This window comes from Procambarus clarkii, chromosome 12 (assembly GCF_040958095.1).
Source record: "Procambarus clarkii isolate CNS0578487 chromosome 12, FALCON_Pclarkii_2.0, whole genome shotgun sequence".
NCBI classification, from domain to species: domain Eukaryota; kingdom Metazoa; phylum Arthropoda; class Malacostraca; order Decapoda; family Cambaridae; genus Procambarus; species Procambarus clarkii.
Window position 1 is genome coordinate 14,318,308 of NC_091161.1, and position 12,559 is coordinate 14,330,866.

At 42.7% G+C, this 12,559-nt stretch overlaps 1 protein-coding gene across 6 annotated transcripts in view; it reads left to right on the forward strand.

Annotated features, from left to right (window-relative positions):
* The window catches only part of p115 (General vesicular transport factor p115), a 45,415-nt gene extending 35,150 nt beyond the window's left edge, over positions 1 to 10,265 (forward strand). For all 6 annotated transcript variants that reach the window (XM_045766236.2, XM_045766237.2, XM_045766238.2 and 3 more), the window contains 3 exons: positions 2,659 to 2,880; positions 7,697 to 7,903; positions 9,299 to 10,265. In XM_045766236.2, coding sequence (XP_045622192.2) covers positions 2,659 to 2,880; positions 7,697 to 7,903; positions 9,299 to 9,496 — 627 coding nt within the window. In that variant the 3' untranslated portion in view covers positions 9,497 to 10,265. The remainder of the gene's footprint in view (positions 1 to 2,658; positions 2,881 to 7,696; positions 7,904 to 9,298) is intronic.
* The last annotated feature ends 2,294 nt before the right edge of the window (positions 10,266 to 12,559 follow it).

Genomic DNA, 12,559 nt, shown 5'->3' on the forward strand with positions numbered 1-12,559 from the left:
AAGCAGTCAAATGGTATAGATCATTGTGCTCCGTGAAGGTAATTAAAATCGTGGGTTGAGGCTATCCCGGGGCTGCCTTGAAATGGTTCATGGGGTTCAATGTCCGCACAGCCCAGTCTTTGATCAGGTCTTGAAGCCGCCTTGAAATGGTTCCTGGGGATTGATGTCCGGACAGCCCAGTCTTTGACCAGGTCTTGAGGCTGCCTTGAAATGGTTCTTGGGGATCACTGTCCGGACAACCCAGTCTTTGATCAGGTCTTGAAGCTGCCTTGAAATGGTTCCTGGGGATTGATGTCCGGACAGCCCAGTCTTTGACCAGGACTTGAGGCTGCCTTGAAATGGTTCTTGGGGATCACTGTCCGGACAGCCCAGTCTTTGACCAGGTCTTGAAGCCGCCTTGAAATGGTTCCTGGGGATTGATGTCCGGACAGCCCAGTCTTTGACCAGGTCTTGAGGCTGGTGGTCTGGTCATCCAGGCTGTCGGGTGCTGATGCTCACAGTCAGACGTATGAATCACAGCTCGGTTGATCAGGTATCCTTCGGAGGTGTTTGTCAAGTTCTCTTTTTAAACACCTTGAGGGCTGGCTCACTCTTCCTTTCTGGAGTGGTGCAATCTTTGCTGTTTTAAGTGTGTTGGGATAACAAGTATCTGGACTATTTCTCCAAATGATATTAGAAAACAAAAACCTTATTATTTTTCTAATGTAGAAACCTCTGGATGCATTGGTTAAACAGTTTACAAAACAGATTCTAAAAATAGATTGTCTACAAATTCGAGACAATCCTGTGATGGATAGTATCTTCCTTGAAGACATATCCATAATTGTTTGCTGGGTAGATAACATACAGTAACATTGTAACAGGGAATCAAACAGGAATAATCAAATACGTCAGATCTCCTTAGACATTGCCAAATAATTTGCTTAGCCAGCAGATAAGAGCCAACTAGTAACAAATACAGTACAGTTACCTCGGTTTAAGAGTTTAATCCATTCCTGGAGACAGCTCGTATTCTGAAGCTAATTTCCCCCATAAGAAATACTGGGAAATGAATTAATCTGTTCGTGACTACCCCAAAAACCTCATTCAAACTAAATTTTATACCTAATTCATCTAAATAAACCTACATAACTATGTTCAAGTTATTACTTACACTTGTTGAATGCTGTAGGTGTATGGAAGATGGTGAGGAGGAGAGGTGTTACTGTTTGGAAGGGGAGTCCCCTTCCATTATCACATCAGGCAGTGAGGACCTTTCTGGTGTGCACTCCCTGGCATGTTTTGCCTGCATACCACTAGGTCCTGGTTGTGGCTCACTGCTCGATTTTCTCACAACAAATCTGTCCATGGAAGCTTGTTTTTCCCTTCTTCGCAAGCTGTCTCTATAGTGAGGCATCACATTGTCATTGAAAAGATTAAGGCAACGGCCTACTACAGCTTTCTCTGGGTGAGTCTTTTCAATAAAAGTCTGCGTCTCTTCCCACATCTGACACACCTTAATTTCTGCAGACGGGACATTCGCTACTGCCTCATCCTCCTCCACTGGAGAAACATCCTCAGCTGGGTCTTCTTGCTGTTCCTTTTGAAGGGCTTGGAGTTCTTCGGTGGTCAGTCCTTCGTTGTGTTCTTCCATCAACTCCACATCATCATCATCCAATTCCAAGCCCATTTGCCGGCCCAGAGTAACAATTTCCTCAACAATAGGTGCATCATTTACAGGCTCAAACCCCTCAAAGTCTAGTTCTGTCACACATTCAGGCCACAATTTTCTCCAGCCAGAAATCAGGGTTCTCTTAGTCACGTCTTGCCAGGCTTTGTCAAAGAGTTTTAAAATACAAATCACAATTTCATGTCTTTCTTTGCACACGATACCAAAATCAAAATTAATGTTGCCACAGCAGGAGACATTGATAAACTACAACAGATATCAATAAACTTCTAATGTTTAACAGGATACGTGATATTCAACATTGATAAATTCCAGCTCCTGAGATATGAAAAGAACGAGGAACTTTACCCAATCACAGGATATAAGACATAGCCCTTTATAGAATGGAAATGACATGTAAAGGATCTAAGAATACTAATGTCAGACAATCTAATATTTATTGAACTTAACAAAGCAAGTGTAGCATCATTTTGGGGGAGACTGTCGGCCGAGTGGACAGCACACTGGACTTGTGATCCTGTGGTCTCGGGTTCGATTCTGGGCGCCGGCGAGAAACAATAGGCAGAGTTTCTTTCACCCTATGCCCCTGTTACCTAGCAGTAAAATAGGTACCTGGGTGTTAGTCAGCTGTCACGGGCTGCTTCCTGAGGGTGGAGGCCTGGTCGAGGACCGGGCCGCGGGGACACTAAAGCCCCGAAATCATCTCAAGATCTCAAGAAGATCATCCAAGATTTTTTTGTTACAGGGTTCCTAAACTACATATTCAACATAGAAGCTCGCCACTTAATCATTGGGATGTGGTTTGGTAGTTTCTGAGAGCTTGGAAGGTATATTTTATCAAAGATTTGAGACGATATTGTTTACATAATAATTTTTACTCACTTTAGTATATCAATTCTTTGGAATGCATTTGACTGGAAGTTAAATTTAGTTATATAGTGTAATGTATTAGAATTTGAAATTGATATTAATCACACATTTGGTTTCAGCTTAACAATCATCTCAACTCTCAAAATGCAGCAAGTTTCTTTGACTCGCTCCCTAACCCGGAAATGGAGAATTTGCGCAAACAGTTAGAAGATCTGCAGCTGGTTCTTTATAACAAAGACTCCGAGATACAGCAACTGAAAGACACACAAACTGAGACATCATCAACAACAACAACAGCAACAGAAGCAGAGAAAGCAAATGGAGTTCCAGATAAAGTAGAGGTTAGTTTCAAGGTTAAGTCAATCTGGTCTGACCAGACCTGGTGAATGTCCTCCTGATCAGTCAAAGATTGTTTGTGCTAGTAACTTGCAGTCCAAGCAAGGTACCCACAGTCTTGCTAGTTAAGTGCTTGTTAGGTGAACAAATCCACAAGGGCCGTGACGAGGATCCTCGTCACAGCCCTTGTGGATTTGTTCATTTGATGCATCACGTTAGTGTGATCTCTGTGTGCTTGTTAGGTGTTAAAAAGTTGGCCATATGTTTACTGAGTGGGTGGGTGGGTGGCAGCTTTGGGCTCTTAATGTTGTAGTGTACCCATTGCACCCGTTCCTCCATGCTTCCACAACTAGTAAGAAGATATTACACTGTAGATTTTTAGCCAGACTCTAATGTTTTCCAGATGTAGACTAGTCTTCTCTCAACTGGATTCCAGGGAATACAATTTAAGAGGTTTAAAGCATTCCCAATAATTTAGGTGTTTGTATATACTGGGAACACGTAAAATCACTTGCAGCTATCCATTTTTATGTACCTTTATTCATCCTAATCTCCCTCAGGGTCTGGCCTCCCTGCTGAAGCTTTTCCTGCTTCAGCAATCTTTGCAGGTTCAGCAGATGGTTCCATAAATACTACAACAACAACTTCATGAAGTTCTTCATGCTTTTCCTGCAGTTTTATGAACTTTGGTTTCTCTTGTGTGTGTAAATGGCAGTAGTTGTATCAGCCCCGCTATATGCATGCAAGACAATAATGTTGTCCCTGATGACTGGTCCATACTTCATGGAGGCTGGTGTGTGTGTACAGTTTTGTTTTTTGAATTTCTTTTGTCTTGCTTTAGGAAGTTCATGTTTGTGTTTGATCCAGTCAAAGCTGTGAGCATTACCAGGTCTCCATCTTCTCCTATTAGTGTTACTGATTCAGTCTTGGTGGACTCTTTAATAGCAGTATTAACAATCAGTGTGTGTGTGTGTGCATCTTCAGTAGCTTGTTTTATAGTGAAACCTTCAGTGATCAACTTAGTGATGAGCATCTTTTTATCTTGAGGTTATCTTGAGATGATTTCTGGGCTTAGCGTCCCCGTGGCCCGGTCCTCGACCAGGCCTCCTTTTTGTTACACATCACCAGGAAGCAGCCCGTAGCAGCTGTCTAACTCCCAGGTACCTATTTACTGCTAGGTGAACAAGGGCATCAGGGGTGAAAGAAACTCTGCCCATTTGTTTCCGCGGGGATTGAACCCGGAACCTTAGGACTACGAATCCCGAGCGCTGTCCACTTGGCTGTCAGGCCCGTCATTTTGATGAGCCTGCTCTTATTTCTCTCATTTCAAAGAAATTGACTTTGACGTGTTGTTGCTGGCATAGTTTCATCAAGTATGAGGGAGCCGGTCGGCCGAGCGGACAGCACACTGGACTTGTGATTCTGTGGTCCCGGGTTCGATCCCGGGCGCCGGCGAGAAACAATGGGCAGAGTTTCTTTCACCCTATGCCCCTGTTACCTAGCAGTAAAATAGGTACCTGGGTGTTAGTCAGCTGTCATGGGCTGCTTCCTGGGGGTGGAGGCCTGGTCGAGGACCGGGCCGCGGAGACACTAAAGCCCCGAAATCATCTCAAGATAACCTCAAGATCTCAAGAAGGTGTGTCTGGTGGAACAAATCAATCCACGAACATGTTGACGCGGTTTGAGGCTCCCTGTCTGGATGCGGGCGATGAGTCACAATAACGTGGCTAAAGTATGTTGACCAGACCACACTTGACTTGAGAATGGTCCAGGACGGACCGAAACGTCGTCGTCCCTGTCTGGATGTTGCAAAGCTGAAACTTGAAAGTGTGCCAACTTATCATGGTAAGCACACAATTCTAAAATCGAGAGAACATTCCGTAGGTGCTTAGAACCATATTTTTGACCAAGATGAACAGCAAAGCCTATTTGTAAAGGTGATGAGAAAGAATGTGGTCTAGCTGCTGCTAGGATAGCATGTGTTGTTGTTGTACACTTCTTGCTCCATTTACTTTTTCTCCTTTCTTGTTCTTCAAGACAACAGTTTTAACAAGACAATTAAGGGTATCGGGTATAAGAGATTCTAAATCAGTCGGGCATTTATCTTTTGGTGGATACTGATCCGTCACATAAATTTGTGACCTCATATCTTCAGCAATGATTTTTACGACTGTTTTTACTATCCGAAGCCGGTCTTCTTTCTCATCGTCATTACTTTGTTTTTCATGCCAAGCATCAGTCAGAATTTTGTTCACCTGAGTTTACAGATATAACAATGTCTTCTCCATATTTTTGCCTCGGTTCATATTTTATTGTTTTCTCAGTTGATAGGTCACCTTCATATCCCTCAAAAATATCACAAAAAGAAAATTAGAATTCTTGTCAATTTTCCTCAAGATTGGTAAAAGCACGAGTCATTGCCTTTGAAACTGTAGCACTTGTGGAATGATCAAGTTTCATTCCAAAGAAAATAGTGTCCTTAAATTAACATGAAGAGTCTACACACACAGTACACAGGTTCACTGAACAGTCTTGTCCCCATTTGGTTTCGTCCTAAGTTTGGGCTTGGATGGACCTCGTTTTATGGCTCCAAACTTGGGACTTTGGTTTGGGTTTTGGGACGGCTTTGGTGTCCCTGCCTCTGGCATCCTTGACCTAGCTACAATACCACCATATGTTGGTGTTGAGCAGGCACCAGGTAACTCAGTGGTTGCTGGAGCAGCTGTGCAGGAGCCTTTGTCCTCCTCATTTTCCCCTTGGGCAGGGTGTGGCTTTGGAGGCTATTTTGGTTTCTCCGGAGCTGTCGCTTCCACTGTGGACATGATCACTGGGTGCAGACTCCAGGGGTCCTTCGCCGGCTTCCATGTCACCGACTCCCTCTTCGGGTTTTTTGGGGTTCGGTTCCCTGGCACCTTCCTTCACCTTCACTCAATGCCTCCATGGTTACCTCGGCTCTCAGTTGGGGCTTTGTGACCAGTGCTTACCAATCTGGTCAGGGGCTATGGTCCCCTTTCCTTTGTCAGACACACAGTATTGTGCAGGGGTTTACAGCCATGTGGCATACGCTGTGAAGTGTTCGAATCTCTCTGATCCGTAATCTGGCTTCTTTCAGACTGATTCATTATCTGAATCATAGAAGCTATCTTCGGTCCCTGTCTCTTTGCAGCTGGACTTTACATATACAGTAGTTCATTATCTGGCTTCTCGGGGTTTGGCTATATGTGGTGTTAATGTCCAGGGAGTGTCCAACATCCCGACCCATGGTCTTTCTATGTTCTGTCCCATCTCCATGGAGGGAATTGTTGACGCTGCCTCCTTCCTTTGGCTTTGCTCTTCGGTGTCAGTTTTGGCTGTTTTTTTCTTTCTTGGATTTTTGTGGATCGGCATCTTATGCTGAATACTGTCACCTCGTATCATGCGGCGCTAACGGATCCACTCTAGCTTATGTTTGGGGTCGATACTTCCTTGGCCCTGTTTCTAAAAGCTTTCTTAGGCACTGTTTCACCCTTGGCATGCCTTATGCGCCACCTGAACCTGCTTGATCTTTAGACCGTGTTCTTTTCATCCTTTCTTCTGGTCATTTCATAGTGTCCCCTTCAGTCTGGAATTGTTTTCTTAAGGCTTGGTCTCCCTTGCTTCCAATTGCCGCATGGGTGAGCTTCACGCTCTCCTTCGACCCCCTGGGGGTCATCTTGTTTATCTGCAGCCTGCTCCTTCTTTTCTGGTGAAGAATGAGTTGACTTCTGGATGGGTCCTTTGGTGATTGATGCTTGGTTTGGCCAGGGGGTACATCATGTTCTTTGTCTGGTGGTGGCTCTTTGCTGCTACCTTCGTGCCACTGCTTCTGCTTCAGTAGACTTGTTGTGGGTTGGTCCCGTTTCCCTGGTTCTCTGTTCCATGGCTCGTATTTCTCAGGTTGGCCGCAGTGTTATCAAGTCTAGTCAGTCTGCGATCTTCCCTCGTGCCCATGACGTTTGTAAGTTTGCCACTCTCTCTCATGACATATTGGCTGTCTGCCAATATGTCTTGGGCGCTGGGGTTTCAGGGGTTAACCAGAGTCCTAGGAGTCGGGTATCTCATGAATGTTCCTGGTCCTCATCTGCGTTGTTAGGTTTTGGGTTGTGGCCCGTGGTTTCTTCTTCGTTCTGATACCTATGATGCTCCCTCCTTGGTAAGTCCCCTTCTTTACCTTCTCTATGGTTAGATAACTTCAGGAAGCCATTAGGGGGCTCTCCCAGAAAACCATCATTGAAGGTAATGAAACTCTAATTTCTGGATAAGCCACAGTGGCTTCCTGACACCCCTCCCTCCCTCCCCCAGGAAGTCTGGGGTGGTTTTTCAATCATCATAGAACTGAGGGTAGAGCAACTGGCTGACCTGGTTGCCTCCCTCCTTCATTCTCCCAAACGAAGGAGGAGGTGCGGTAAACGAGCTTGCACTAGTTTCGTGAATTTTTTATAATTTGTTTACAGTGTTGGGAGTTCTTTTAGCAATTTTGAAGTGTTGATCTTCCTTCCAACAGTAGTCTGTTTTATTTTGCTGACTTTCTGGGCACTTTGCTGATGATGGCAGAGATGATTAAAAATTAACAGACAATTTTATCATTGTGCCACTTCTCTCTGCGCCTCTTTAGAGGGGGGGGGGGGAAAGGTTCTTGCTCGTGGTCCCACTAAGCTTAAAAGAACGCCAGGGTTGATGGCACTTAGTAGTTTAGTAAAGTTGAGAGTGAAGTGTGTGAATGAGAAAAAGCATGCATGATAGGATATTTAATATGATAATAATATTATCTCTAAAGCTTTTGTTCTGCAATGTTCTTTTCAGATATCTGATGAGAACATGGACAAACATGTTAATATGATAAAGAAACTAGAAGAGGAAAACATCTCTCTTAAACAGCAGTTGAAGGATGCCGAGATTCACATAAAACAGACTCAGACTCAGCTGGAAACAACAGCTGCAGCAGCAGCAGCAGCATCAGTAGGAACAAGTGCCAGTTCTGCAGCTGAGGCAAGATGCAGACAACTAGAAGTAAGCCAGACACAAAAATCCTCCTTTCATAATGTCTTAAAGGCGGCCAGTTTTGTTGGCGTGATCAGTGATAACTTTTGATTGATTGCTCAAAGATTTGTATTTTTATGCTTCTATCTTAACCCTTTGCAGATGTTTGATGTACAGTGGCACCTCACACGAACGGACTAATTGAGGATGAATCTAATGTGTTTCATTTACGATCTATTTTTCACGCTCTACAGGCATATTTTATTGAATGAATTCTCAATGTCAACATGTGATATGTTGGATATCTACCAGTAGAACCTGACTGTGAAAAAGTCCACCATTATTGCCATTATTTTCCCGTGCCCGAGCCCTTTGATCTTATTTGATAAAGGTGGAACAACTGTGGACATCTTCAAAAGAAAACTAGATTGTTTTCTCCAAGGAGTGCCGGACCAACCAGGCTGTGGTGGGTATGTGGGCCTGCGGGCTGCTCCAAGCAACAGCCTGGTGGACCAAACTCTCACAAATCAAGCCTGGCCTCGGGCCGGGCTGTGGTGGGTATGTGGGCCTGCGGGCCGCTCCAAGCAACAGCCTAGTGGACCAAACTCTCGCAAGTCAAGCCTGGCCTCGGGCCAGGCTGTGGTGGGTATGTGGGCCTGCGGGCCGCTCCAAGCAACAGCCTGGTGGACCAAACTCACAAATCAAGCCTGGCCTTGAGCCCGACTTGGGGAGTAGAATAACTCTCAGAACCCCATCAAGCAGGTATTATAATTTTCTACTAAATGTGTCAATGACCCCAGGCCTTTACATTTTGAAAAGTACAACACACTTTCTTTTATTCAAGATTTAATATAAAATGACATTGGAGATCATTTGAATTAACATGTAAGGAGGTATGGCATCATAATCATTTTCAGAATAACATTACTGGCATATCCACTGACCGAGCCAAATGTCATCCTCCCACAAATGAAACTTATTAAATCTCGTCACATTCATAATGATAGCCAACTGCTTGTTGACGTACTTTACAGGCTAGTCTATAGCGGCAACAAAACAACAGCTCAATAAGGTGCTTTTTGGAAACTGAAATATTAATATATTTTCCTTGAACATTGTCCTGGTATATTGCTTCTGGCCTAAAACCTATCATTCAAAGAATACTGATAGATATTGTCAGTATCTACAGAGATAGTTTCTTCTTTCTAATGTACTTAGGCCTACCTTGAGGTGCTTCCGGGGCTTAGCGTCCCCGCGGCCCGGTCGTCGACCAGGCCTCCTGGCCTCCTAGGCAATTGTATATAAATGATATCACTAATCAGGAGAAAATCAATTTCTGCAGTTTAGTTATGTAGTAATTTCTTTATGATGTCAGTTGATGTATGTGTGTTCTTGACTCATCATTCTGCTTTTGTTAATAATTAGGAGGAACTGGACACTATCAAGCGGGAGCAAGAGGACCTCCTGGTGTTGGTGACTGATCAAGATAGCAAAGTGTCTGAATACAGAAGGAAGCTGAGAGGTTATGGTGAGGATGTTACTGATGATGATGACGATGAAGACGATGATGGAGATTATGGCATCAGTGATGATTATGATGATGACTTGGAAGACCTTCAGTGACAAATGGTCTTCTCCTAGAGGAGGAGAATCATTTGAATAGCCAATATGTACAATAATTGAATCATTTGTAATGGTAAATATGCCCATTGCAGGAAACATCATAGGTAACTCATCCATACATTTCCAGTCTACAAATTTTTAATTCAATAAAAGCCAGAGCATAGGAATGTAAACACACACACACACACGCAGAAAAGTTAAATATCAGAGAATGAGTTCAGAACTGTGATAAACATGTAATGTTTTCTGAGACATCTAATTGTTAAATTTTGTGAACTAATTCCATTTTATTTGGTAATTTTTGTATGTAAAGGTTAGCTGAATCGCAATTGAAATAATCACAGAAGGTTAGAGAGCATAATATAGCAACTTACATGAACAAGCTTGTTCGTTTCCTGCTTAGAAGTTTTTGGGATCTATGTCTCGAGAATAAAAAAAAATGCGAACTGTAAAGTATAAAGTATCGCTTCACTTTCTAGTGTGTGGTTTGGTCAGCAAACTGTAAAGTACTATATATAGAAGCAACAGTGGCCTAGCCTGGTGCAAAACCCAAGACCGGCAGAGCAATAGGCATGTAGCAGATGACCACGATCTATTGATCGATACCATGATCAATAGGCATGATCCATAAATGTATCACTGATGGGGTGATGTATACCATCACTGTCAGGGTGATCTAGGGTGGTTCTAGATACTTCTCTTTCACACAGAACACACACAGAACATTGTGCGAGAAACGTATACGTCACTTTCCAACTTCAGAATTGCTTTTAAATACATGGATGATGAAATACTAAAGAAACTGTTCATGACTTGTGAGACCAAAAATTGGAGTATGGAGCAGTTGTATGGTGCCCATATCTCATGACGTTCATCAATAAGCTGGAAAAGGGGCAAAGGCATACAGTACTACAAAATGGCTTCCAGAATTTCAAAAAAAAGAGTTTACAAAGAGAAGTTAGTGGTGTTAAATATGCCAAAGCAAGAAGATAGAAAAAAAAGAGGTGACATGTTTATCACTTCAAAAATAATAACAGGAATCGACCAAATTGACAAAAAAAAAATCCATACACCAGCCATTTCCAGAACAAAAGGTCACAGATTCAAATGAAGGAAAGAAAGACGACGAAAAAATATTAGTTTCCTTTTGCAAAGTGGTAGACATTTGGAACAAGCTAAGTAAAAATAGGTTGGAGGCTTTAATTATCAGTAGTTTCAAACCGTTACGCTGTATAACAGCCTTTGTATAACAGCGTAACAGCACTCGCTGTTACGCTGTATAACAGCATAAGTGAGTGCTGGGAAGACAGGACACCACGAGCGTAGCTCTCATCCTGTAACTACACTTGGGGTAATTACAAAATCTACAATATGTTAATTTATAACACCAAAACCTATCTGTTGATGCAATAGGAATACCCAGGGAACCCTCCAGTGTAACCTGTAGCTAATATACACTTACTTCGTTCTGGCTATGGTGAGGAGCAGAGGGGAGGAAAAGATGAGGTATTTCTTAGATTTATTACACACTTGTCAAGACCATATTAAACTGTACTCAGAGGAGTACAGATCTAAAAGATATATCATAATGTTCACATGTAATATATTGTAGCAACTGGTACTAATTGTATACACTGAAACCATTCCTTACATGAATACAAGACACTGTAGAATGTACAAAATGTACATCATTCATCACTAAGTCAGTAGTGATGTACATCATCATATTGATGTACATCAGTAAGTAGTAGAGGCCCAGTAAGCACATTTTGAGATCATTTTTTTTAAATATAAAAGTTCTAAAGCCTTCCAGTTCTCACTATTGAAATGTAGTGGGAATTACCATCTTGCCCCTAAATGACATTGCAAGGGAAGTAGTCACATTGCTTTAGACTTCCCAATCAGCCAGGCTAGGATGCCTTTGTTAGATTAAGCTGTAGCACCTGAACTATGAGGCAGTCTGCCACGAGCTGGGAGAGCAGTGGGCCTTGGAAAAACATAGCTACAGAACTTAAATGGGTCCCGCCAAACACACACCGAAACTTCGACGTTGGTACAACGTTCGAAGAAGTTTTAATACCTAACCAGTTATAACAACCAATATAGCAAGTTGTAACAACGTTCTAATACGTCATAAACACGTTAAGCCAAGATGTAACAACTTTATTACAAGTTGTAACAAGCGGAAAATAGAGACGGTTTCGGTTTGTGTTTCCAGGGGTAGCACCACTGTAGTGCAGTAGTCTACATTCTCCGCTCACAACTGAGGGAGCGGGATTTGGTCCCCGGCAGGGCAAAAAACACATATCCTTTTCTTATGTCTCTGTTCACCTAACAGCAAAATATGTACCCCAAGAGTCACCCAACTGTTGTGGGTTGTCTTCTTGGAACAGTCACTAGTTGGTCTGGGGGGGCCCTCAAGAAGCCACAGTATAGGCTTCTTGACCCGGAGAGCAAGAATTATACAAAGTACTGTATGTTGACCAAACCGCACACTAGAAATTGAAGAGATGACGACGTTTCAGTCCATCCTGGAATGGTCCAGAACGGACTGAAATGTCGTCATCTTTTCAATTTCTAGTGTGTGGTTTGGTCAACATTTCTCAGCCACGTTATTGTGACTCTTCATCTGCATAAAGAACTGTATGCATAGATTTACATACATGGATTATCCCAAGTGTTAAGGACATGAGGAAATAATTCAACATTTCCCTAAGTATTGCTTGTGTCGGTGTGACACGCACATGTGAAACTCGGGGTCACTTTTGTCACTCAAATATAAGAATGTACGGAAAGAAAAGTGCACACATACAGAATACATACAGCATACATGGGAAAGTAGGATAGAAATATGGGAAGACAGAGGCACAAGTACGTATATGAAAAATGAGAATGACAAAGGAAAAACTGCTAGTGAAACTAAAGTGTATGAGTGAAAAGCAGGTCAATAGATACTGCTCCCTTTCCCCCTCTCACACACACACAAAGTAAAAACATGTGCATGTGTTAACATGCATTTATGGTTCCAACACGTATACATATTAATACATACAAATGTATATA